This window comes from Pogoniulus pusillus, chromosome 19 (genome assembly GCF_015220805.1).
Source record: "Pogoniulus pusillus isolate bPogPus1 chromosome 19, bPogPus1.pri, whole genome shotgun sequence".
Lineage (NCBI taxonomy): Eukaryota > Metazoa > Chordata > Aves > Piciformes > Lybiidae > Pogoniulus > Pogoniulus pusillus.
This window is the reverse complement of record NC_087282.1, coordinates 12,713,322-12,738,367: the sequence shown is the minus strand read 5'-3', so window position 1 is coordinate 12,738,367 and position 25,046 is coordinate 12,713,322. Positions and strand designations below refer to the sequence as shown.

At 46.3% G+C, this 25,046-nt stretch overlaps 1 protein-coding gene across 1 annotated transcript in view; it reads right to left on the bottom strand.

The window, feature by feature from the left end:
• The window catches only part of LOC135183956 (vascular endothelial growth factor receptor kdr-like), a 157,954-nt gene that overhangs the window by 80,158 nt on the left and 52,750 nt on the right, over positions 1-25,046 (bottom strand). Inside the window, exons 4-6 of the mRNA XM_064159343.1 lie at positions 10,150-10,277; positions 3,963-4,122; positions 2,145-2,281 (exon numbers count right to left, since the gene is read on the bottom strand). Coding sequence (XP_064015413.1) covers positions 2,145-2,281; positions 3,963-4,122; positions 10,150-10,277 — 425 coding nt within the window. The remainder of the gene's footprint in view (positions 1-2,144; positions 2,282-3,962; positions 4,123-10,149; positions 10,278-25,046) is intronic.

The window sequence follows — 25,046 nt, the reverse complement described above, 5'->3', positions numbered from 1 at the left end:
TACCTGAAGGGAGGTTGTAGCCAGGTGGGGTTGGGCTCTTCTCCCAGGCAACCAGCAACAAAACAAGGGGACACAGTCTCAAGTTGTGCCAGGGGAAGTACAGGCTGGATGTTAGGAGGAAGTTGTTGGCAGAGAGAGTGATTGGCATTGGAATGGGCTGCCGAGGGAGGTGGTGGAAGCACCGTCCCTGGAGGTGTTCAAGAAAAGCCTGCATGAGGCATTTAGTGCCATGGTCTGGTTGACTGGATAGGGCTGGGTGCTAGGTTGGACTGGATGATCTTGGAGGTCTCTTCCAACCTGGTTGATTCTATGATTCTAGGGCATGGTTTAATGCCCATGGTGGTGTTCAGTTGGTAGTTGGATTTGATGATCTTAGAGGCCTTTTCCAACCATAATGATTCTATGATTTTGGGATTCTATGAAAGGCAATGCAGCAAGAAGAGTTCTTGTGTAAGGTTTCATTATCGAGTCTAATAAGACAGACAAAGGGAGTGGAACCTTTGTGCTTCTCTGCTGAACTCTGGGCAGGCAGGTAAATGAGGGAATACATCACAGATCAGCCCTCCTTGGGGACTGCATCTCAGGGAGCTCAGGGCAAAGTTGCCGTTGTCATCCGTAGGGTCAGAGTTGTGCTTTGGGATTTTTCTTGGGTGTTTCTAAAGGGTTTTTTTTGGTCACAGTCAGTATTTTTCTGTCTTTAAAACCTCCTACTCTCTAAAAGAAACATATTATGACAGAAATATAATATATTATGACAGCCAAGCGCCAATGCAAATTGCTGAAGAACTTTAGAAAGCATTATTGCTTCTGATGGGATATTTGGTCTCAGAGATTTGGCCAAGAAATTTTTCATTTATAATGTTAGAAAGCTAAGGAGGGTTCACAGGGGAAAAAAAACAGCAACCTAAACCAACCAACAAACAAAATCCCCCCCAAAACCAAACCAAACCAAAAATAAACAGAGCAAAGCTTTCTACCAGGCTTTTCTATTCAGGGACACCTCTAAATTCTGTGTTATTTTTTCCTGTAGTTTCTTTACCAAAACCAAAATCTTGACATTCTTTCAGTGTCTTTTCAGTGCCATTCATTTTAGGAATCACATTTTATACTTTTCCAAGAGGCTTAAAGGCTTTTTGAAAATGAATATTTGCTGAACTAACAAGATTTAAAAAAAAACAGTCTTTTTTATTCCGGGCATCAAACAGAGCCATGACTAATAGCTCAGATAAATGGATCTGGAAAATACTCCTTCTGCCCTCAGATTTTCCTTAGGAGAACATCAAAGCAAATGCTCACTCCTTCACATGCCTCTTGTCCTGTCACTGGGAATCAATGAGAACAGTCTGGCTCCATCCTCTTGTATCACAGTGTCATCAGGGTTGGAAGAGACCTCACAGATCATCAAGTCCAACCCTTTACCACAGAGCTCAAGGCTAGACCATGGCACCAAGTGCCACGTCCAATCCTTCCTTGAACAGCTCCAGGGACGGCGACTCCACCACAGAATCACAGAATCAACCAGGTTGGAAAAAACCTCCAAGATCATCCAGTCCAACCTAGCACCCAGCCCTAGCCAGTCAACCAGACCATGGCACTAAGTGCCTCATCCAGTCTTTTCTTGAAGACCTCCAGGGACGGTGCCTCCACCACCTCCCTGGGCAGCCCATTCCAATGCCAATCACTCTCTCTGTGAAGAACTTCCTCCTAACATCCAGCCTAGACCTACCCCAGCACAACTTGAGACTGTGTCCCCTACCCTTTAGCTCCTGCTGAACATTGATCAGATTCCCTCGCAGGCTGCTCTTCTCCAGTCTCAACAGCCCCAGGGCTTTCAGCCTTTCCTCCTCACAGAGATGCTCCAGGCCCCTCAGCATCTATGGAGCCTTTGCTGGACTTTCTTCAGTCTCTCTTCTGTCTCTCTTGAACCAGGACCCCCAGCCCTGCAGCTTAATTTGCAGATTCAGGATGGCCAGATGGGTTTTAGATTCATTTAAACTGGAAGTACAATCAATTGTAGGCTTACAAATGGTCGATTGTGTTTCAAAAGAAGTAGTAGTTTTGGTTTACTCAGCCCTGTGGACAGATCTTGCTTTTGGGGAGGGGGAGGCTGCATAAAATAGAGTATGGAATTTTTGTCAACTCACCCTCCCGCTGGGACTTGTCCAGATAAGCTCAATGCGCCCATTGATGAAGGTTTCTGCTCTGCATTCCAGGTAGAGAGTTTCTCCCACCAGCAGTTTTTTGGGAGTTGCTTTCAGAGCCAGGTTCTGTACTCTGCCCTCTGAAATGAAATAAGCAAAGTCAGAACTGTGCAGCACTCTTGATAGCAGTCACTCTTGAGACGGAATCCGTTTGTCCAATTGCATCTCTATCGTCCTCTCTTGCCATAGCTGCCAAAACACCTCACCACCTGCTGCCATTTCTGTGGAAACTTGGAAAAGCCCACACAGCAGAAACATTAGGCTGCCTGTGTCAATGCCTGACATCTACATGTGCCATACTTAGCTCCAACCCTCACTCGTCATATCCACAGCCACTTTCAGAAAGTTTTCAGGAGTGGCATCCTTTGAGGGCCTCAACCTCTATCTGAGAGGATAGCTTTGGTAGAACATGAAATGTGTTTCTTCTGCCCTCTGATGACCAGCTACCTTCCCCTTTGACAACAGCGGAATCCCAGCATGATGAAGCTTGCAAAGCATGTCTGGAGATCATCTTGTCCAACCTCCCACCAGAGCAGGTTAACCTAGTGCAGGTTGTACAGGATGGTGCCCAGGCAGGGTTTGAGTATCTCCAAAGATGGAGACTCCAAGTTTTTGCTGTTACCCCTTGTCCTGTCACTGGGCACCACTGAAAAAGGACTGCTCCCACCCTCCTGACACACACTCTCAAAGTGTTTATAAGCATTGAGAAGTTCTCCTCCACAGTCTGTTCTTTTCTTGACTAAAAAGCCTCAAGTCCCTCAGCCTTTCCTTTCTAATAGAGATCCCCAGATCTTAATCTTATTTATTTATTGATGCCTTAATACCAACCAACTCTGAAGCAAGACTACACCACATTGATGGCCTCCATACCCACGTCTGACTGCTACCTTGTAACACACTGCTGTGTCCTTTTGGGCTGGAGAGGGATGACCTAATGGGCTTTTAGCTTTGCATTCATGAGTCTAGTAAAAAAATAATTACTCCTACAATGAAGGAAAAGAGAGGGAGAGAGATTTACAGGACTTTGATGTGGCTGCCACACAAATTTCCAAGGCTGTTGTTTAAATTGTATAGGAGGATGCCATGAGCTAATGGGAATGAAGTTACAATAAGCTCTCTGCTGTCAAAAATATAATATATGAAGAGATAAAGAACATACATTGAAAACAAAGGAAAAAGGAATTCTAATTGTCTTCACATAAATCCTCAACATTCACAAATGAAACGTTTAGCTGCCTCAAATTCAGGTTTTAATCCCAAACTGAAGCTCAGCTGTAAATAACAGGGAAAGGGTTTAGTAAATCACCAGAAGAAATTATTTAACCAGCCAAAGGTTTGAATTAGCCATTTAATGAGATTTTTACACCACAGTCTTGTATTTAATGACCATAGGCAAAAAGAAAGCTCCTGTGTGGTTTATCCTAACCCTGCAGTTGCTTTAATGTAAATAAAGTTCAATCCAAGCAAACAAAGCCTTGGTGGGGTTTGACTAAAATACTCCTCTTTTTTTTTTTGGTGCCAACTCAACACTTGGTCATTTGTCAAACCCAGAAGTGGATCAAATCCAAGTTCTGTGGAACGGGGAACAAAAAGGGGGAAGGCTGTTAGCTTTTAGCATTCCAGCTTGGACTTGTTACGGATCCATACCAATGAGATGTATCAAATCTAGCTGAGACCAAGCAAGAAATAACTCCCAAGGGCTCAGCTGTGCAGTGCAGCAGAAGCGTTGTCGTCGCTGGTGGGCACGCGGTGGTCACTCACCCAGTCTCTGTGCTAGGTAATAGGAGGTGAACACAGTTCCATTGACGGTGGCAGTGCATGTGAGTACTCCAGAGTAAATGAAGGAATGAGAGGGGATGACAAATCCTCTTCTCGGGTCCCACACCATCTTCCTGAAGTTCATCTCTACTGAATAAGGGTACTAAAAGAGAACAGATGGATAGGAGGCTTGAGAGACATTCCCCTTCCCTTCAGACTACAGAGGCAACCAGCCAAGGCTGTTCTGCTTGAGATATCTGACCTTTCAGAGTGGTTGGTGGTCTCATTCCACACATATCTTAAGCAACATCAATATAAGCAAACTAAAAAGCTCTCCCTCAGGTATGACTGTCTTTGAAATCCAAAACTTGGACATCATTACTGGAGCTTTTCATTCAGTAGCCCAAATCCTCTCAGATCTTAGGCATGATACCATGCTACCCATTGCAGGTCCAGTTTCCCTCATCTCTTTACTGGAAATAATCCTGCCCATTTGATATTCATTTTATAGGATAATCTTTTGGAACTGCTTAGGAACAATATTTCCTATTCCTATATGTAGCTGCTACACATATTCACACACATCATTTTTCAAGGGCTTGTTGTGATAGAATGAGAGGGAGTGGATTGAAGCTTGAGGAGGGGAGATTTAAACTGGAGATTAGGAAGAAATTCATTACAGTGAGGGGGGTGAGATACTGGAAAGTGTTGCCCAAGGTGGTTGTGGCTGTCCCCTTCCTGGAATTGTTCAAGGGCAGGTTGGATAGAGCCCTGAGCAACCTGGTCTAGTGGAAGGTCTTCCCACCCATGGTGGCAGGCTTGGAACTAGATAGTCTTTAAGGTCCCTTCCAAACCAAACTATTCTGTGATTCCTGGGATCTCACAGTACTTTAAAAACATGTGTGAAGTTAGAGCCTCAAAAATCCCAATGATTCATGTCACTACCTTGCCTGTTGGCAGTCATCTCTATTCTATGGTCTGTAGCTATTCATCAGGTTCTCTGTGTGTCTCAAAAAGGGATGAGACACCTTCAAAGGAGCTTATTGATTTCCAGCAGGCCCTGAAGCAGCCTGGATGACTTCAGATGGTAAATCACATCGTGGCAGAAGGAAGGGGACTTAGTGACATAGACAATTTTAATCCTAAATTCGTAAATACTTGTAATGTTCCAAGATTCTTGAAGTGTGGAAAAGAAACTAGAGGGAAAGTTCATCTTACAAGGATGAACTCTCTGTACACCCTTGGACAGCAGGTCAGGCAGGTTACCTTTGGTTGGGGGGAATAATTAGCTGTTTATTATTATTACCATGTCCTCTATTTGCTAGAGAAAGTGCAAGTTGTTTTCCAATAACTTGGAAAACCCTGGGTTATAATGTAGAAAAGAAATAAATGGTGTTACATGCAGACAAATAGCTCAGGAGGCTGTAAAGGGCAGAGCCCTGACCTTAACCCACTTGGCCTGCCTGAAGCCAGGTGACAGGAACCCAGGATGCAGGAACCATAGGATGCAGGTCTGACTGTTTCAGCAAGACTTGTGAAGGCTCTTTAGGACTGAAGATGCACTAAAGGAGTTCTGATGAACAACAAGTTTGCCATGAGCCAGCAGTGTGCCCTCATGGCCAAGATGACTAAGGGTCAAATAGAGCCCATGAAGAAGAGTGTGACTAGCAGATTAAGGGAGGTTCTCCTCCTACTCTGCTACACCCTAATGGATTAGTGAGTCCAGTTCTGGGCTTCCCAGTTCAGCAGAGACAGACAGCTACTGGGGAGAGTCCAGAGGAGGCTACAGAGATGCTGAGTGGCCTGGAGCATCTCTGTGAGGAGAAAAGGCTGAGTGCCCTGGGGCTGTTGAGCCTGGAGAGGAGCAGCCCCAGAGAGGATCTTCTCAATGCTCAGCAAGAGCTAAAGGTGGGAGGCAAGAGAATGAGACCAGACACTTCACAGTGGTGCCCAGTGACAGGACAAAGGGCACAGACTAGAACCCAGGAGGTTCCATCTAAATAGGAGGAGAAACTTCTTTGGTATGAGGGTACCAGAGCCCTGGAGCAGGCTGTCCAGAGAGATTGTGGAGTTTCCTTCTCTGGAGAGCTTCCAAACCCACTTGGACATTGTGATCCTGGGGAACCTGCTGTGGATTATCCTGCTTTAGCAGGGGGGTTGGACTAGATGATCCCTAGAGGTCTCTTCCAACCCCACATACTGGGACTCCATGTGATGCTGTGCAGTGTTTTCAGAACGACCTTGCTCCAGCTTCTGAAGCTAACCAAGGGAAGAGCTGCACTGGTGACCACAAGTGGGAGTTTCCCAGCAATGTAATAGGTTTGATCTTGTTCTTGTTGTCATGCAGGATGCAATTTATTTTTCTGTCTCCAGACAAACATTAGTCTTGTATGGCAGTGTGGTTTAAACAGGATTCAGTTTAAATAATACTCCTGCTCTAAAGAAATTTCAGCTCCAGGCTCTGAGAGCTGGTGCTTGTACCTCTCCCATGAATACACAATTGATTGGGTTGGCTTTGTTTTCCAGTCACTTGTTATTCCATTTGCAGCCTAGACCAAAGACAAAGGGATGGTGGCTGCAGGGCCATGACTGGTGATGTTGCTTTGGGGAAGGAGGCATGGCAGGACAGTTGCCTGCTTTTGGAACACCAGCTCTCTTCTGACAGTAGTAGGAAACATGGACTTTGTGTAAATGAGCTCTCTGTGTAATCCAACTGGGTGTCTCTGTTCAGAATCACCAGGAAAATTCAGCAGTATTCCAGAAGGAGATCAGAGACCTGATGCTTAATGACAGAATCATGCAATAGTTTAGGTGGGAAAGGACCTTTAAAGGTTATCTAGTCCAACTACTCTGCAGTCAGCAGGGACATCTGCAACTAGAGCAGGTTGCTCTGGGTTAATCATGCCAGCAGTGTTCTCAGATGGCCAAGAAGGCCAATGGCTTCCTAGCTTGCATCAGGAATAGTGTGTCAAGGAGGTCTAGGGATGTGATTGTCCCCCTTTACTTAGGATTGGTGAGGCCACACCTCAAATATTGGGGTCAGGTTTGGGCCCTTCACTCTAAAAGGGACACTGAGGTGCTGGAACAGGAGCAAAGAGCAGTGACTAAGCTGGTGAAGGGCCTTGAACAAGAATCTGATGAGGAACAGCTGAGGTAACTGGGCTTGTTCAGTCTTCAGGAGGCTGAAAGGAGACCTTCTAGCTCTCTACAGCTCCCTGAAAGGAGGTTGGAGTGAGGTGGAGGTCATTTTCTTCTCACATACAAGTGACAGGACAAGAGGAAATGGCCTCAAGTTGTGCCAAGGGAGGATCAAGTTGGATATTAGGAGAAGTTTCTCCACAGAAAGAGTTCTCAGGGGTTGGAACAGGTTGCCCAGTGAAGTAGTGGAGTCACTATCCCTGGAGGTGTATAAAAGTTGTGTGGATGCAGTGCTGAGGGACGTGATTTAGTGGTAGTGGACTTGATGTCAAAAGTCTCTTCCAACCTCAGCAGTTCTATGATTTTATGCTTTAACAGCCATGTGGCAAATGCATATGGGACTAGATCAGTGACTAGACTAAAAGTGCTTTGGGTTTGGGTTGTTTTGTTTGTGTTGGGTTTTTTTCCCCCTCCAGAATTAAAATCATGTTAAGCAAAATGAAAGTTTTCAATTGTGTGTTTTAGCCTGGGCTGCTTAATTACAAAGATGCTCTGCAGAGTTAACTGGCATCTGTTTAGTATTAGCAAGAGGTACATTTCTCCATACATATTTAAAGGCCAGAGAGTGGCATGATTTTAAAGTATAATGGTAACATAAGGAACTTAATTTACAGAGGGGGGAAAAAAAAAGAAGTACATTTTCTACAAGAATAATAAAATGTGATAAAGCTGAACTTCAGGGTTTGGCAGCTCTGCTCCCCCATGGCTAGGGGAAGGAGAAAGAAAAAATAAGCCTCCTCAGGAGGCCCTTTTCAACACCACACACATATTAAATGTCTTCATAAAATATTCAAACATATATATTTAAACAATCAAGCAGCGAGCGTCAGCGCTGCTGGAAGGAAATCACTGTGGCTTTCCTCCCTTTGAAGTTCCTTGTCTATCGAAGATTAAATTTGGAAGAGGAGGATGTTCTAAATTTGGCTGATGGCCTCATTCACCTCTCCTCCCCCACCCTTACCTCCACCCCTCTCCTGCTCTGCTTCCTCTTTGCATGGGAAGCCGCCACCTTGGCTCCACACTGTCCTATGAAATTCCCAGACTGGGCAGAACAAGTGGAGACTTTCCATAGATGGAACTTGGAGCTGGTGCTCCCGGAGCCAAGACACACCTCCCAAAATGTGTCCTCCTGAATGGTGATCTCTCTTCATCTCCTGAGCTCATCAGGAGGGTTTCTTTGGGGAGCAGCACTCAGCATCCTCATCCCTGCCCTGCAGTCCCCCTTGAAGGGGAGAAATCTTTTTGAGGAGCATTTTCTTTGCAATTCAAATGGGAGATTTCAGTGGAGATTTTATTCCAGCAGCATCTGGTAGCAAGGTGAAGGATTTCAGTTTGTGTTTGAAGAAATTACCAGGAGAGGATTTAGCTGGCAAGCAGGGGAGAAGTAAGGTTGCCTATAAATAAGGGGAATAAATGTAGAGGTCTCCTTGATTGAGATTCCAAGACCATATTTAAGCTCATGTGAATGTGGCTGAAGTCAGCAGCAGGACTCCAGCAATGAATTTGTTAGGAGGCTAAAATAAGATGGGGATGTTTCATTTTCATAGCCAAGGAGTAGAAGGTGATAACACTTATCCAGGCTGAAGTGATAAGCTGTAGCTGGAGAGGAGCCTTTCCCCCTACCTTTTAATCCCTTCTGACAAAAATAGAGATCTGCTAAAGCAATAAGGCCAGGGCTGACCTTCTGCACGTCTACTGGAAACTTGCCATTGGTCTCAGCAGGAGCTGCAGCACCATCTCAGGCCACTGTGATTTTATGTGCTGCCTCCCAGGAGAATGAGACACCTAACAACTTAGAGGACTAAGTGGTAAGAAGAGCAGAGGTCCTCAAACCCCTTTGCCTCTCGGACAGGATGTTGGAGCCAAGTGGGGGTCAGTCTCTTGTCTCAAGCAACAAATGATAGGACAAGAGAAACAAACTCAAGTCGTGCCACAGAAAATTTATGTTGGTTATTAGGGAAATTTTCTTCCTTGAAAGGATTATTAAGGCCAGGCCCAGGCTGCCCAGAGTAGTGGTGGAGTCCCCATCCCCGAAAGGCTTTCAGAGCCATGGAGATGTGGTGCTGAGGGGCATAATTTATCAGTGACCTGGCAGTGCTTGGTTAGTGGTTGGAACTGATGACCTGAAAGATGTCTTCCAACCAAACCAATGCTGTGAATCTGTGGCTCTATATGCAGCATAACAACCTCATCTCACACAGCTTCCCCAGAAGAGCCTGTGGAAAAGAGGCAGAGCCAAGAGATGAGCTCTCATTCACTTTAGGACAGCTGTAGCAGTCAGCCTAGCAGGGGAATGGAGAGACACAAAACCTATTAGGTGCAAGGCAGGATTGGAGCCAGGAGACCTATGTCCTGTTCCTCACTCCATGACAGGCTTCTCTATTGAGCACCACTAAAGCCCTTTAAATGAGTGACTAGATCTCCATTGATTGAGGAAGCCTCAGACCTTGAATTTCCATTTTTATTAGACAAAATGGCCTTGGCCTCCACAGACCACTCTGTAACCTTGACATTCAGCTATAGCTGCTGCCGAAGGGCTAGATGCTGTAGCCATTTATTTCCAAGGCTAAAACTTGGTTTAAATTTATGAAATCAAGCAGAAACAGGCAGCTCTTCCAAGGAGGTTCAAGGTATAAAAGAAGCTTTCATGAGGATAGCAAATAGCAAGGCTTTAGTCAAGGAATTTTGAAGAAAAATAGTGCCTTGTCATCTAGCTTTGGCAATTTATGGAGGAACATCAAGCCACAAGATGAGAAAAATATCTGATAGAGCTCCAGCTAATCCTCAAAATGCCCTTGTCCACAGCTCAGTAGCAATGCAGTGCTGTAAAGCACCAGTGCAGCAGTAAAGCAGGACTCTGCTTCTCCGTTCCCAGTGCTTCTGCTCTTCCTTTTCTGACACTTGCCTACTTCCATACATTTCCTTTTGCATTTTGACCCATTCTGCTGGCAGCCCAGGCCTCTGAACTGATTGCCTCAGGAGCAGCACTTACCTGGGTAAGCTTAGGTCTGATATCTGGTGAGGTGACTCGGCAAGGGACAACAACTGTTTTCTTAGCATCTAAAATGTAGATTATTTCCGGGTGTTCCGGGTGAATCTCCACAAATGGGTTTCTGTAGTCTGTAGGAGAAAGAACACCGATTTTAAACCAACTGCCTTTCTGATCAATGACCATAAGGCTGCCAATCTGAGCTGCTAACTGCTCATAGGCAGCTCACTGCAGCATGTAATGAGACATCCTGTCACATCTTAGAACCACAGAATTGTTTCAATGGGAAAAGACCTCTAAGATCAGTGAGTTCAGCTGTCAACCTAAGACCACCATGGCCACATGTTTTCCAAGGTCCTCCAGGGATGGTGACTCCACCACCTCCCTAGGCAGCCTGTTCCAATGCCTGACCACTCTTGCAGGAAAGAAATTGCTCCTAATATCCAACCTCCTGTCATAATTCCAGACCATTTCTATTCCTTCTATCTCTCTATACTAGGAAGAAGAGACCAACTCAATCTCACTACTCCAACTTCCTTTCAGGCAATTATAGAGAGCAGTGAGGTGTTCCTTGAGCCTTCTCTTTTCAAGACTAAACAACCCCAATTCCTTTAGGCACTCCCCATAAGACTTGTTCATGTTCATTTGCAAATGTCACTGTCATCTAGGGATTATTGCCAAGTGACCAAGAATTGGACTAACCCATTTCTAACCCTGTTTTCTCAGTCTTCAGAGCAATCTTGCAAAAAGATATTCTTATCCATTCTCCATCTGTAAAAATGGCGTTAATAAATCAGCTCCATGGATTTTCATGGTGCTGAAGTTGATTCTTTCCACAGTGGTCTGAATTTCTCTTGTACCACTCCTGAATTCCACAGCAGGGAAGTGTTACAGTAGGTTTACAGGAGTTTATGTAAATCTACTGGAAGAAAAAAAGCTTTTTTTCTGTAAATGAGAATCTCTAAAATACAGCAGGAAGGATATAAAAAAGGGGATGTAGGCTCATGATAATATTCAAAGCTAGGCAAGAATAATCTGTTTAACCTAACAGTGAAGAAAATTGGTCACACTTTGGGGGATTTTTTATGGATCTAGCACAATAAATCAGACTAAATATACATATACAATAGCAATAAATAAGAACTTGAGGTAGTTTAAGTTGGTAAAGCTTCTGAGTCTCATTCACTGATTCTTCTGTCTACAAATACCTTGATGATCATCAGAAAGTTCAAAGTATGATTGTGAAATCCTAAAACCTTAGAGATTTTTCTAGGAAGCATTCTTTGACTTTCTATTCTTAGAATCATTAAGATTGGAAAAGACTTCTGAGATCATCAAGTCCAGACTTCTACCCAACACCTCCATGACTGCTAGACCATGTTCCAGAGTGCCACATCTACTCATTGTTTGAACACCTTCAGGGGTGGTGACTCCACCACCTCCCTTGGTGGCCACTTCTGATGCCTGACCACTCTTTCAGACCATGGACATGGACTAACCTGGATGTGGAGCTCTGTGGGGACAAAGCACTGTCACAGCAGTGCCAGCACCTTCCCTGCCCTATGGTCCTTCTGTTTAGTCTGTTTTGGATCAGGTTGTGGCTAATTGTTTTGGCTGAAAAGATAGGAACATTGAATTGAAAAATCTTTGTGCCAGGGTTTTGAGAGGGAATTTCAGAACAGACCTGTTTGTTTAAAAAAGTAACCTGAATCAAAAGAAGGCAGCCAAATAATCCTAAAACATCAGAAAATGTTGAATTACGCAATGACTGAAACATCTTAGCCAAAACAGAATAAGACTTCTCAAAAATATTTCCCTTTCAGGGCAAATAAAATAATTACTTAACCCTATTCTCTTCCATCATCTCCTCCTACCTCCCAGGCTGAACTCTACCAAATTTCCAGCTTCACAACAGGCCTAATAATAATCTCCTTTTACTTTCAGTTGTAAATAAGACACCTAAAGAGGAAGCAGGAATTTACAGGGTTATGTAACCAAAGCCATATTTCACTCCTAATTGATTTTTAATAGCAGCCTGCACCTGAATTGCCATATGTCTTGCCACTAGCTAGAATTACACCATCCCAGATCAGAAGCTTCAAGCTGAACTGGCAGCCAAAATATATAAATCTAACTTTCTCCAATCAGCATTTGAAACCTAATAGTGTTCTAAATCACTGTGCAATTAGCAACAGTAAAAGGCAGCTTCTGGCTGATAAATATTGGATTGGGGAAGGAGAGGATGGTTTGAGCTGCACTTGATTTTTGATCTCTAGTGTATGTTGGAGCTGCTTTGGAAAAAAAAGAGGAAAAAGGCTTGTATTTTTATGTCTCTTTCTCTTTCCTACAGTAAGTGAGGTTTCCTAGAGCCTGGTTTAGTAAGGAGATGGCTTTAATTTGGGTTACCTCAGTGACTTTACAGTTTATAGCCATAGAGCAAAGAAAGTTCTCTGTCAGCCAAGGAGCTCTTGCTCCCTATTTTGTTCTGTAATATTAGAGCTCTTGTGGTGGCAAGCAGGGCAGTGGAGGGGATTCTGCCTCTCTGCTCCTCTCTGCTGACACCCTACCTGCAGTGCTGGGGCCAGCTCTGGAGTTCTCAGCACAGCAGAGACAGGGCCCGGTTGGAGTGTGGCCAGAGGAGGCCACAGCAATGATGGGAGGGCTGGAAGCCCTCTGCTGTGAGGCCAGCCTGAGAGAGTTGGGGTTGTTCAGCCTGGAGAAGAGACGATTCCAGGGAAACCTTCTGGTGGCTTTTCAGCACTTAAAGGGGAAAAGAAAGCTGAGGACAGATTTTTTTATCAGAGTCTGTTGTGACAGGATGGGAGGTGATTGTTTGAACTAAAAGAGAGATTTAGACTAGAGAAAGGAAAGACATGTTTGACACTGAGGATGGTGAGACCCTGACTAAGATCACAGGGAAGTATGTCAGGGAGGCTTATTTTTTTCCCCCTCCCTAGCCCTGAAATTCATTGCAAAAGAAAAAGTAGTATCATGGAGCAGGGCAGCACCCAGAAGAACCTGGCAAACCTTCCCCACCCCCTGCAGCCTGCTTCTCCTTCACTCCAGCTCCTCTCAAATCCCATGTAAGCAGATGTAAGCCAGCTCCACTGGAACTGGAAAGGAGAATTCCAAGCAAGAGGACTGTCCAGGCAGCTGGACCGTTCACTTGGTAGATAAGGAAATACCAAGTGGCTCAGCTTTGGATCCTAACAAAATGACACAGAATAAATAGTGAATAGGGAACTAATCAACTGCCAGCTGATACCTCTGGTATGGTTTGTGCAGGGGAAAAAAATGAATCCTTTGTGAAATTCCTAAGCAGTTCAGACTGACTGTGGCATGGAAAAATGATCTGCTGGAACATCAGGAGTGTCACTGCCAGCTTTACAAACACATTCACCACCTTAAGTTAATCAGCAGTCGGTTAACTCCTTGTAAATGAGTCTCCCAGAGACAGAACTTCTTGAAACAAAAGGGACAGGGTCACTCTTCTTGAAAAATGATAACCTCAGGCTCGGGGAAGATCTGAAGTTCCAGATGGAGTAAATCAATGGCACTCAACTGCTGTGATTTGGAGAGCTGAGGCATGGGAAATGCAGGTGTTATCCTCTCTGTGGTTACCAGCACTGAGCTCTGAGGGGAAAAGTCCTCAGCAAAGAAACATTTGATGAAAATGGAGAATTTCCTTGGAGCTTGGATGTTTGTTCCTCCTGAATTGGAAAGGTAGTATCACAGAACTGCAGCACAGTGGGGGTCGAAAGGCACCTCTGGAGATCGTCCAGTCCCACCCCAGGGGCACCCACAGCAGGTTGCCCAGGATCACAGTGTCTAGATGGGTTTGGAATCTCTCCAGAGAAAGAGACTCCCCAGCCTCTCTGGACAGCCTGGTCCAGGGCTCCAGCACCTTCACAACAGAGAATTTTTCTTCTCATCTTAGTTTGGAACCTCCTGGGTTCCAGTTTGTGCCCGTTACCCATTACCCAGATGTGACCTCACTATGAATCTTAGCCATCAGATAATCACACAGAGTAATTTGCCATGGGCTGCTAAGTTTATTTTATGTGAGGAAATGGATCATTTTCAGGCTGCAAGTTCTTGAACAGTGGAAGAAACTTCTTCACTTGAGCGGTTCTCAAACATTGGAGCAGGCTGCCTGGGGAAGTAGCTAAATCTCTGTCCCTGGAGCTGGTTAAAGATGCAGAGATGTGGTGCTGAGGGTTTATCACTGGGTTTTGCTAGAGGCAGATGATAGTTGGACTCAATGATCTTAAAGGTCTTTTCCAACTGAAATGATTGTTGAAAGACAAGAGCTGTAGCACATTAGAGACTTATCAGCTGCAGCAGCAACTCCAAAGCAAGGGAGAGGTCCTTCCCTTTGGTCTCACACTGGCTGCTGGCTCTGCAGCCCAGTGGAAGTTTGCAGGAAGCTGCAGCAGAGCCGAACCTTACTGTTTACCCAGCACAGCTCGGGAGGGAACACAAACAGCAGAGCTAAGGAAGCAGAGGCAGCAGGACGGTGCCGGGGAAGGGGGGTCTGAGCTCCAGCCACAGAGCCGGGATAGAGATCAAGAATGCCGCACACAAAAGCCACCCAAAGGTCAAGTGCTTACAAGAGCGTTGTTACCTTCAGGCAGTGAAGCTCTTCACGTTTAAATCCTCCCTCTGCCTAGGAGGAGATTAATTGCTGCTCGCAGTGAGCCTTGGGAGGGTCCCTCTTACTCAGAGGTGTAATTGGGATTGCTGGAGTACATGCAAGGCTCCTCAAGCCTCTGCAGTGACAGCATCTGAGCACAGATCATAGACCATAGAATGCACTGAGTTGGAAGGAACCCTAGGAGATCATCTTGTCCCCATCAGTGTTTCCAGGGAACCTGTTAAGTGTGAACAACTTCTATAGGGGACCTCTTCTCCTCTTGGTCACATCTGTTCTTTGTCTTGGTGTTAATATGAGTGTCCAGTTCTGCACTCAACGTTTCAAGAAGGATAGGGGAACTGCTTGAGAGGGTGCAGAGGTGCTTAGGGGATAGAACATCCTTCTTACAAAGAGAGGCTGAGGAACTTGGAGCTTTTTAGCCTAGACAAATCTGAGAGGGAATCTTTTCAATGCTTACAAATACTTCAGGGATGAGCGTCAGGAGGATGCTGACAGGACAGTGGTGCTCAGTGATGGTGCAAGAGGTAACGGAACAAACTTGAACATAGGAAGTTCCATCTAAACATGAAGAGGAACTTCTGTACTTAGAGGTTGGCTGAGCACTAGAACAGGCTGCCCAGATAGGTAGTGGAGTCTCTGTATCTGGGAATTGTTCTAAACCTGCCTGGATGCCATCCTGGTGTACTTGCTCTGGCAGGGGTATTGGACTCTGATCTCCAGAGGTGCCTTCCAACCCCTACCACTCTGTGATTCTGTGACTCTGACTATCTACCAGGATGTGGTGGTCTGTTACTACAGCATGCTGTCTTGTGATTTGAATACTGCTCTCCAGGGCACTCACAGCACATTCTGCCCCATGATGAAGCTGAGAGACCTGAAAGCCCTCAGCATTGTGCCTCAAGAACTCAGCACACTGTAGACTTAAGCTCTCTCCTACAGCTCTTGACTTGTCAGCATTGTTTCACCTTCCTGTGAGTTCAAAACAATCTCCTGAGACACACTCATGGGATTTTGTGCAGGTTTTCGGATGCTTTTCATTTCTCCTCATGTTCCATACCCAGTGATGGCAATTTGTCACATGATATTTGTATCATATCTAAAGCTGTGGAGAGAATATCACCTCTCCCTTCAGATACTATCCATCAGCACACAGAGGTGATAAGCACTAAGTGGCCTTTGAGGACAGGCATCCATGGCTCTTCATGTTTATGAAATCTCTGAACATTCTCATTTTGCTCTTCACTTCGTTCCTGCTAAAGAGAATCCTCTCACCCCCACTGTTTATTTTCTTCACTCAGTCTCATGCCTTAGCTGGGAAGCCTGAGCAGAGTTTCACAGATTCTTTAGGGTTGTCTTTTGACATAACCCTACTAAAGTTTTCCTTCATCAAGGTGCAAAACACTGAGAGGAGGTTTATAATCTGTTATTTGCATTAACACAATCATTAGCAGTGGAAAAGGACCTGGAGGTGGTGATTGACAACTGTTTGAACATGAGCCATCAGTGTGCTCAGGTGGACAAGAAGGCAAACATCTCCTTGGCCTAGGTCATCAACAGTGTGGCCAGCAGGAGCAGGGACCTGATTGTGCCCCTGTACTGGGCATTGATGAGGCCACACGTCGAATAGTGGGTTCAGTTTTGGGCATCTCACTACAAAAGGGACATTGAACTGCTGGTGCAGACCCAGAGAAGAGCAACAAAGCTGGTCAAGGGTCTGGAGTGCAAGTCTTAGAACAACCTGTTGAGGGAACTGGGGTTTTTCAGTCTGGAGAAGAGGAGGCCGTGGGGAGACCTGATGGCCCTCTACAGTTCCCTCAAAGGAGGGTGGAGTGAGGTGAGGATTGGTCTCTTCTCACTAGTATGAGGAGACAGAACAAGAGGAAAGGACCTTAAATTGTGCCAGGAAGGTTTAGGTTGGATATTAAGGAAAAATCTCTTTAATGCAAGAGGGTCAGGCATTGGAACAGGCTGCCTAGGGGAATGGTGAGTTCTCCATCCCTCGAGGTGTGCAACAACTGTGTGGACCAGACACTTTGGGGCATGGCTTACTGGCCATGGTGGTCTTAGGTTGATGGTTGGACTTGATGATCCTAGAATCATAGAATCAGTCAGGGTAAGAAGGGACCACAAGGATCATCTAGTTCCAACCCCCCTGCCTTGAGCAGGGACACCCTACCCTAGATCAGGCTGGCCAGAGCCTCATCCAGAGGCTTAGATGTCTTTTCCAATAAAACCAATTCCATGGTTCTATGATTTTGTAAGTGACACTTTGGCCATTCTACATTGGAAAGCTGTACAAGGTCTAGTCTGCTGTATTCCTCCTGGTTACCCATCAAAGCTTCTTCTAGGTACAGGGGTAACTTTTCTAAAGTCACTTGTTTTGAAACTGGATCTTTCAGAATAAAGGAGTTCTTTAAATTTGGCAGGCCAGTGAAAAGAATTGGTGGTGGAATGTTTAGATGAAACAGAAAACAGAATATTTTATCTGTAGGCAAAACAAAAGTGAGAGCAAAACCCCTAGAAGCCATTCTGAGTCAACACAAAGCACTTTGCTTTGGTCAAATGAAATGCATTCTTCCTCTGGAGATTACTGTTAGAAACACAGGAATATTTGCAGAGAAAAACATTACCTTAAAAAGTCTTGCTTCCAAACTCTGTGAAAGCAAAGTGCTTCTTACTGCCAAACAAATAAAAGTTGACATGGGAAGACTTCTTTCTTCAAAACACTCCAAGTCTCCATGCTTTGCCTGGAGTTATGCTTCAAGCACCAGAAGAATTTGGGAATTCTGACTCCTCACACATGATGGTTTGGGCAGGTATAGAACCATAGAATGATGGAGCCCTTCAGGTTGAAGAGACCTTTGATATCATCAAGTCTAACCACTCACAGTACCACCTCTACTGCTAAGCTACTACCATGTGCCTCAGCACCACATCCACACATCTTTTAACTGTCTCCAGAGATGGTGACCACCGCCTCCCTGGGCAGCTCATTCCAGTCTTTAATATCTCTCTTTGTGAAGAGATTTTTCCTGATATACAAGACTCTAATCTTATAGATTCTGGAGAAAATAACTGGTCTAGTGGGAGGTGTCCCTGCCCATGGCAGTGGGGTTGGAATTCATGGTCTTTTGGGTGCCTTCCAACCCAAACCAGACTATGATTCTATGATATTAACCGTATCATATTTACCCAGCAGGGTAGTGAAATACTGGAACAGGTTGCCCAGAGATGTAATAGAGGCCCCATCCCTGGAGACATTCAAGGTCAAGTTCAAGAGAGCCCTGAGCAACCTAATCTAGCTGGAGATGTCCCTGCTGACTGCAAGGGGGCTGGATAAGATGACCTTCAAGGGTCCCTTCCAACCTGTTGCACTTTATGGTCTACCTGAAGTCCCGTCATTAATAGCAAGTCTCCTACAACCTTGAGTAAAGCTCAGCAATTAGCAGTTACTGAGTGGATGAGAAACAGGAAAGAAGAAGTGGGGGAGATGCATGAGTGATTTTAGCTTTCATCTAGAAACTGTTTATCACTGAGCAGGAGGAGATCATCCTGCTGGGATGTCCAGTGCCACTGACTGAGTACCAGGACCTTATGCTACTCACACACCATCGTATCTTACAAGGCCCCTCCACTTCAAAGTGACCTCTTTAGATATTGAATGTCATCTTACTTTTCCCTGGGACCCAGCTCTTAATACTTAAGGAGCACCAGAGAGGGTCCTGCAGAGTGACATAGGCTCTCTTCCCATGTCGTCTGACCCTAGGCAGTGTTAGCTAGGAGCTGGTGCCAAAGCCTTCGAGCAGTCTGTGCAGGCAGTCAGCTTATCTGCTGGGCTCCGCGCTGCGCAGACAGGACAGCACTCGCCTATCTCAGCTCGCTGAGTGTCTGGCAGCAAGAGGAGCTGTCTGGGTGTCTCCAGCCTGAAAGAAAGAACTGCAGCTCCAACTCTGTTCTCGCTGGCAATATCTTCTGGAAAACAAGCCAAAGCCCAAGTCAGGGCTGTCACCCTGGCCCTGTGTTTCTGCTTCTCACGTTTGGATTATCTCTGTGAGCTCTCAAGAGAATTAAAGAGGCAGAAATCAGCTTCAAAGAACACCAGAACCAAGATATGATCTCATGTGAGGAGTGTTTTCATGTACTTCACTCTCTTCAGATTTCTCTTAGTGAGGAAGGGGTGAAGAAGATGGGGCTTCACATCTCTGGGCTGCACTGTTTGATAAGGAAGAGACAGGGGTTGATGTGACACCCTACCCTGACACTGTACTTGCACTACTCTCCTCAGTCTTTGCAGTAGCAAGGGAGAGCTCCTACAATGCCGTGGGGATGCCTTGCTGCTGGAGCTGACAAGCTGTGAGATGTGTGCTCTGACAGGACAGGATGCTTGCGTGCATCTCCATTTTTCCTTCAGAATAGCCTAAACAGGACATGTGCTCCCATATAAAAGTTTGCCTTGCTTCAGATATGATTTCCAGTTCTTGTACTCTGGGCTTCTGGCAAAGCTGTACCATGGCTCAAGCCTGCAGTGCTTCATGTGTCCATGTGAAATTTAAAAGGAGCTGCAGCACAAATCCTTTGCAGGAGTGTCCTCTGGTTACACTGTGTTCCAGAGAACATCAGTGCTGAAACCCAAATATATGGGTTTCTCAATGAGATGGTGGAACACCAGCAGCTGAATCGCTCTGGTGAGGAAGGTACTGTTAAAATGCCTCCCAGTGTGCACACTCAAAGGCTGAATCACACTAGGCACAAACAGGAATTGGTGCTTCCTCCCTAGTGTGCAGCAGCCAAAGCTGGTGTGAGCTGAGCTCATCATTTTGTGCCAGTTGTAGTATCTCGGTCAGAGGAGGTGGGACTCCTGTTTCCAAAGCAATTATTTGAGAACCAGCTCTATCATAGAATCATTACTGTCTACAACTACCTGAAGGGGCATTGTAGCCAGGTGGGGGGTGGCCTCTTCTCCCAGGCAACCAGCAATAGAACAAGGGGACACAGTCTCAAGTTGTGCCAGGGTAGGTATAGGCTGGATATTAGGAAGAAGTTCTTCACAGAGAGAGTGATTTCCCATTGGAATGGGCTGCCCAGGGAGGTGGTGGAGGCACCGTCCCTGGGGGTCTTCAAGAAAAGACTGGATGAGGCACTTAGTGCCATGGTCTAGTTGACTGGTTAGGGCTGGGTGCTAGGTTGGACTAGATGATCTTGGAGGTCTCTTCCAACCTGGTTGATTCTATGATTCTATGATTAAGGTGGGAGAAGACCTCTAAGATCATCAAGTCCAACCATCAGATCAGCATCACCATGCCCACTAAACCTCATTTCAAAGTGCCATGTTTATGTGTTTTCAAACACCTCCAGGGGTGGTGACTCCACCGCCTCCCTGGGCAGCCTGTTCCAATGCCTGACCACTCTTGCAGTAGAGGAGTTTTTCCTAATATCCAGCCTAAACCTCCACTGGTATAAGCTGAGGCCATTTCTTCTCATCCTATCAGTAGTTCCTAGGGAGAAGAGCCAGACACCCACCTTACTACAATCTCCTGATGGCCATAATTATTTCAAGAAAGAGAATACCATAAAACATCCTAGAGGTGTCTGTTGCTGGCCAGATCATTCCATGTCTGCCATGAGGCTGTCTCCTTCAGCCCTGCAGTCTTAGCACAGCAGTGGTGTGTGTGGAGTCAAAGCACAGCTTTGAAACTTGGATGAACTTTTCTAGCCACTATTTGGCAAGATGAGGCCAGTTCCCACAGTAACAAGACCTTTTCACAAGGGCTTGCAGTGCTAGGATGAGGGGCAATGGCTTTTGGCTGGAAGAAGGAAGATTTAGACTGGAGATTAGGAAGAAATTCTTTACGGTGAGGGTGGGGAGACACTGGAACAGGTCACCCAGGGAGGCTGTGGATGCCCTCTCTGTGGAAGTCTCCACAGCTGCGTTGGACAGGATCTTGAGCAGCCTGCTCTACTGGGAGGTGTCTGTGCCCATGGCAAGGGGGCTTGAAACCAGATGTTCATTAAGGTCCCTTCCAACATAAACCATTCTATGAATCTATGAGAAGTTGCTGGTGGAGGGAAGCAAACCAGAATCGAGCTTGTGGACCTTGCCAGTGATGCACTGAGCGAGTGGAGCAAAGAGGTGCAGCAAATCCCTTACTGCTGCAAAGAGCTAAAGGCTACAAGGAGAGGCCACTGTGGGAGCTGAGGCAGCATTTCAGCTGGTACAGAGGTCTTCCAGCTGACACCCTGAGGACTGGCTTAGCTTGAAATGGTTCCTTTGCTGACAGTAACATTATTTCAAATAGCTGAGAGCTGCAAGTCCTGGCTACTGTCTAGGCTGGGGCTTGGGATAGCCCTTGGGGAAGGTGGAGTGAATCTTTGCCTGATTTGTCTTTTCTTTAATCCTTCCCTAAGCCATGTTATATTTCGTGTGTGCCCCAGGAAACGCTGCAGAGAGGCTTCCTTCTGCTGTAACAGAAAATAGCCTGCCTGCCCCTTCTTCGGCACAGGGATCCCAGAGGCTGAGATAATCACAGAATCACTGAATCCCAGACTGGTTTGGTGGAAGGAGACTTTTTGAGCTCTTCTGCATCCAGCCCCCCTGCAGTCAGCAGGGACATCTGCAACTAGAGCAGGTTGCCCACAGCCCCAAACAACCTGACCCACAGTGGTTCCAGGGATGGGGCAGCTACCATCTGGGCAAACCAGGCCAGGCTCTCACCACCTTCAATATCAAACATTTCTTCCTTCTCTCCAGCCCTTCCTTCTCTCTTTTAGTTCAGACCATCACCCCTTGTCTTGTAATAACAGGCCCTGCTCAGAAGTCTGTACCCAACTTTCTTCTGGCCCCTTGAAGTCCTGAAGGGTCACCAAAAGGTCTCCCTGGAGCCTTCTCTTCTGCAGACTGAACAACCCCAACTCTCTCTCTGTCCTCATAAATGAGTCTGTTCCTCACAGGGAAGTATCCCTGTGGCAGGGCAGGACACCTGCAGGGGTCAGGGAACCAAATGACATTGACTATCTGGCTTTGGCATTGCTGGCAAGGAAAATGCCCTCCACATGAGGCTTTCTGACGTAGGCTCCTACGTAGGCAGCTGGTTTGCTGTGAAGATTTGTCTTTACTGCTGCTGGCTCAGCAGAGGCAGCATGTTCTGTGAACTTAGGCGAGTGTCCTCTGGTCACCCTCTTCTCTGACAGCAGAGTTACTTGGCTGCTCTTGCTGCTGCAGCCCCATGTTTGATCAGACCCCACAGAGGTTATCCCTCAGAGTGGTGATAAAGCTAAACTGTGTGGCTGAAAACACAGAATCCTAGAATCCCAACATGGTAAGGACTGAAAGGGACCTCTGGAGGTCATCTAGTCCAACTCCTCTGCTAAAGCAGGTTTGCCTACATCATGTTGCATAGGAATGCATCCAGGTAGATTTGGAACCTGTCCAGAGAAGAAGACTCCACAACCTCTGTGGGCAACCTGCTGCAGACAGACGCCCTCACAGCAAAGCTTTTCTTAGAACCATCCAACTATTTCTGTTCCAGCTCTAAGCCATATTCTATTTTCAACAAGGAGATGGGCAACAGGAGCCAGGGACCTGTCTTGCTTTTTAATGGCTATCCTTGAGACTTGCAGCTGCAGCTGGAAGCAGCAAATGGCTGGGGAAGCAGCAAATGGCTGGGGAACAATGATTCAGGATGAAGATCCTGAGTCCACCCTCCCTGCAGACTGTCGGTGCACAGCTGAAGCATTGGTGGCTGACCCTGCTGCCTTTGAGTCCCTAATGAGCTGACTGATGTGCAGGGGTCACAGCTCAATTGCACCGGCAAGGGGTTGGAGGGGAGGAGAGCTGCTCAGTGCCAGAGCACAGAGACTCCAGCAGGGAGGCTGGAAAAACAGAAGCAAGTACAGGAAATAATAGCCCATAAGCAGGGCTTCCGAGGCAATCATGCTCTCATTTTAGTGTCAAGCAGCAGGCCAGGAATGAAGGGGAAAATACCATTCCCCTTCCTTTTTTGGCAATTATGGCTTGTAACTTCAGAGCTATCTCCAGCCTTTGGGGTCTGGCTCAATATTTTCTCACTCCACCTGGCTCAGTCTCATAAACACCCTGCTGAGCATTTGCTTTCTCCACAAAACATCCAGAGAGATGTCTGTTGAACCTCACCCTTCTCTGGCATTCACAGGCCACTTAGGGGTTCATTTGGAGACACCTGATAGGTTTCTCAGTGTCATCCAACCACTGTCTGGACATAATAAGCAACAGGGCAAGAGAAAGTGGCCTCAGGTTATGCTAGAGGAGGTTTTGATTGAACATGAAAAACTATTTCTTCCCCTTGAGGTTTTTCAAATCCTGTACCAGGCTGCCCCAGGCAGTGGTGGACTCCCCATCCCTGCAGGGGTTTCAAAGCTGTGGAGATGTGTTGCTGGGGGACTTGGTTTAGTGGTGAGCTGGCAGTGCTGGGTTAGGACTCCATGAGCTTAATTCAAGGTCTCTTCTAACCAAAATGATTCCATGAGAGAAATATCCCCAGGAAGTGGATGGGAGGAAGAACGTGCCCTGAGGTCACCATCCATGCTGAGGGACAAATAGCTCTGTTCACTGAGGCCAAGTAGCCTCCTCTGGCTGGCAGCCTAGGTCCCAGCAGGTATTCACAAGGTTACAAACTGAACTGCAGTGGCACAGCTCTGCTTTGGGGTGGACGAGCAGGTGACTTCCTTGGAAATGGACCAGTGGGATCCTTGCTGACTTGCCTTTCCTACTACTTCATCCATGGAGGACATAGTACAATGTGCTTCATTTTCACAGATTCATAGAACGCTTTGGGTTGGAAGGGTCCTTAAGGATCATCTAGTTCCAATTCCCCTGCCATGGGCAGGGATACCTCCCACTAGACAAGGTTGCTCAGGGGCCCATCCAACCTGCCCTTGAAGTCCTCCAGGAAGGAGGCATCCACAACCTCCATGGGCAACCTGTTCCAGTGTCTCACCACCATCACTGTAACAAATTTCTTCCCAATCTCCAGTGCACATCTCCTCTCCTCAGGCTGTTCCATCAATAACTTTTGAACAAGAGCTTTCCTAGCGGGAGAGGGCATATGATACAAGCAGCATCTGAGAAAGGACAATCTTGGAAGGTGATTTAGAGAAAGCAGCCATCCAGGGCTGTTGTTCAGGAGGACCTTGGCACAGGAGTCTCAGGCAAGCAAGAGGACATCCTGCCATTTTTTTTTGGTAGGTTAGCACCGTTCCAAGAGCATTGCCAACAAGCATTCCGTAACTGGAGGTATTTTCTGAAGGGCAGTCCCCAAAAGGTCCATAACATTTCCTGCACGTGCTCCCATCATAGAGTAAGGAAGGTCTGGGTTGGCAGCCAGGGCACTGAATCAGGAGAACTGAGTTTTCAATGTGCTGTTTCCTGACGCGTAGGCACTGGGCTGGGTTAACAATATGAGATGTGGGGCATCTGAGTGGGGTGTAATGAGAAAAGGAAACAGCTCAGCACAAGAGCTAGGGTGGATAAAGCAACCAGGGCTTAGAGTAACAAGAAAAAATCAGAGAAAGGAAATAGAAAGGAAGAAAAAAATAAATTACTGCAGGAACTAGCACAAAAAAAGCTACTTTCTGATAAGAAGGAGACTTGCTGGGAAAGCAGGATAAGGGTAGAAAAGGGACTATTTTCAACAGACATAAGGTGAAAGGAAAGTGTCATCCACAGGCATCAAACAGGTGTGCTCATCTGGTATTGCAGAGGTTGAATTTCCCACTGAATGTGGGCTTATCACAGTCCCCTTGGGATGGACATCACCTCTTGTGATTTGTCATGGTCAGTTGTATGAGCTTCAAAAAGGCCAAGTGCTGGGTTCTGCACTTGGGTCATAGCAACCCCATGAATGCTCTAGGTTTGGGGCAGAGGGGTTGGAAGCTGCCCAGCAGGAAAAGACCTGGGAATGTTGGTTTACAGCCAATGAGAGATGAGCCATCATGTGCCCAGGTGGACGAGAAGGCCACCACCATCCTGGCTTGAATCAGCAATAGTGTGGTCAGCAGGACTAAGTCAGGGATTGTCTTCCTGCACTGGACACTGGTGAGGCTGCGTCTTGAATTCTGGGCTCAGTTTTGGGCCTCTCATTCCAAGAAGGACATTGAGGTGCTGGAGAGCATGTCCTTCACAAAAATGGTGAAGGATCTGGTGTAGGGGAGAGAGAAATTACAAAGGATGTTGTTGGAATTTCATGCCTGGGGAGGAAGAGAAAGGTGGGAA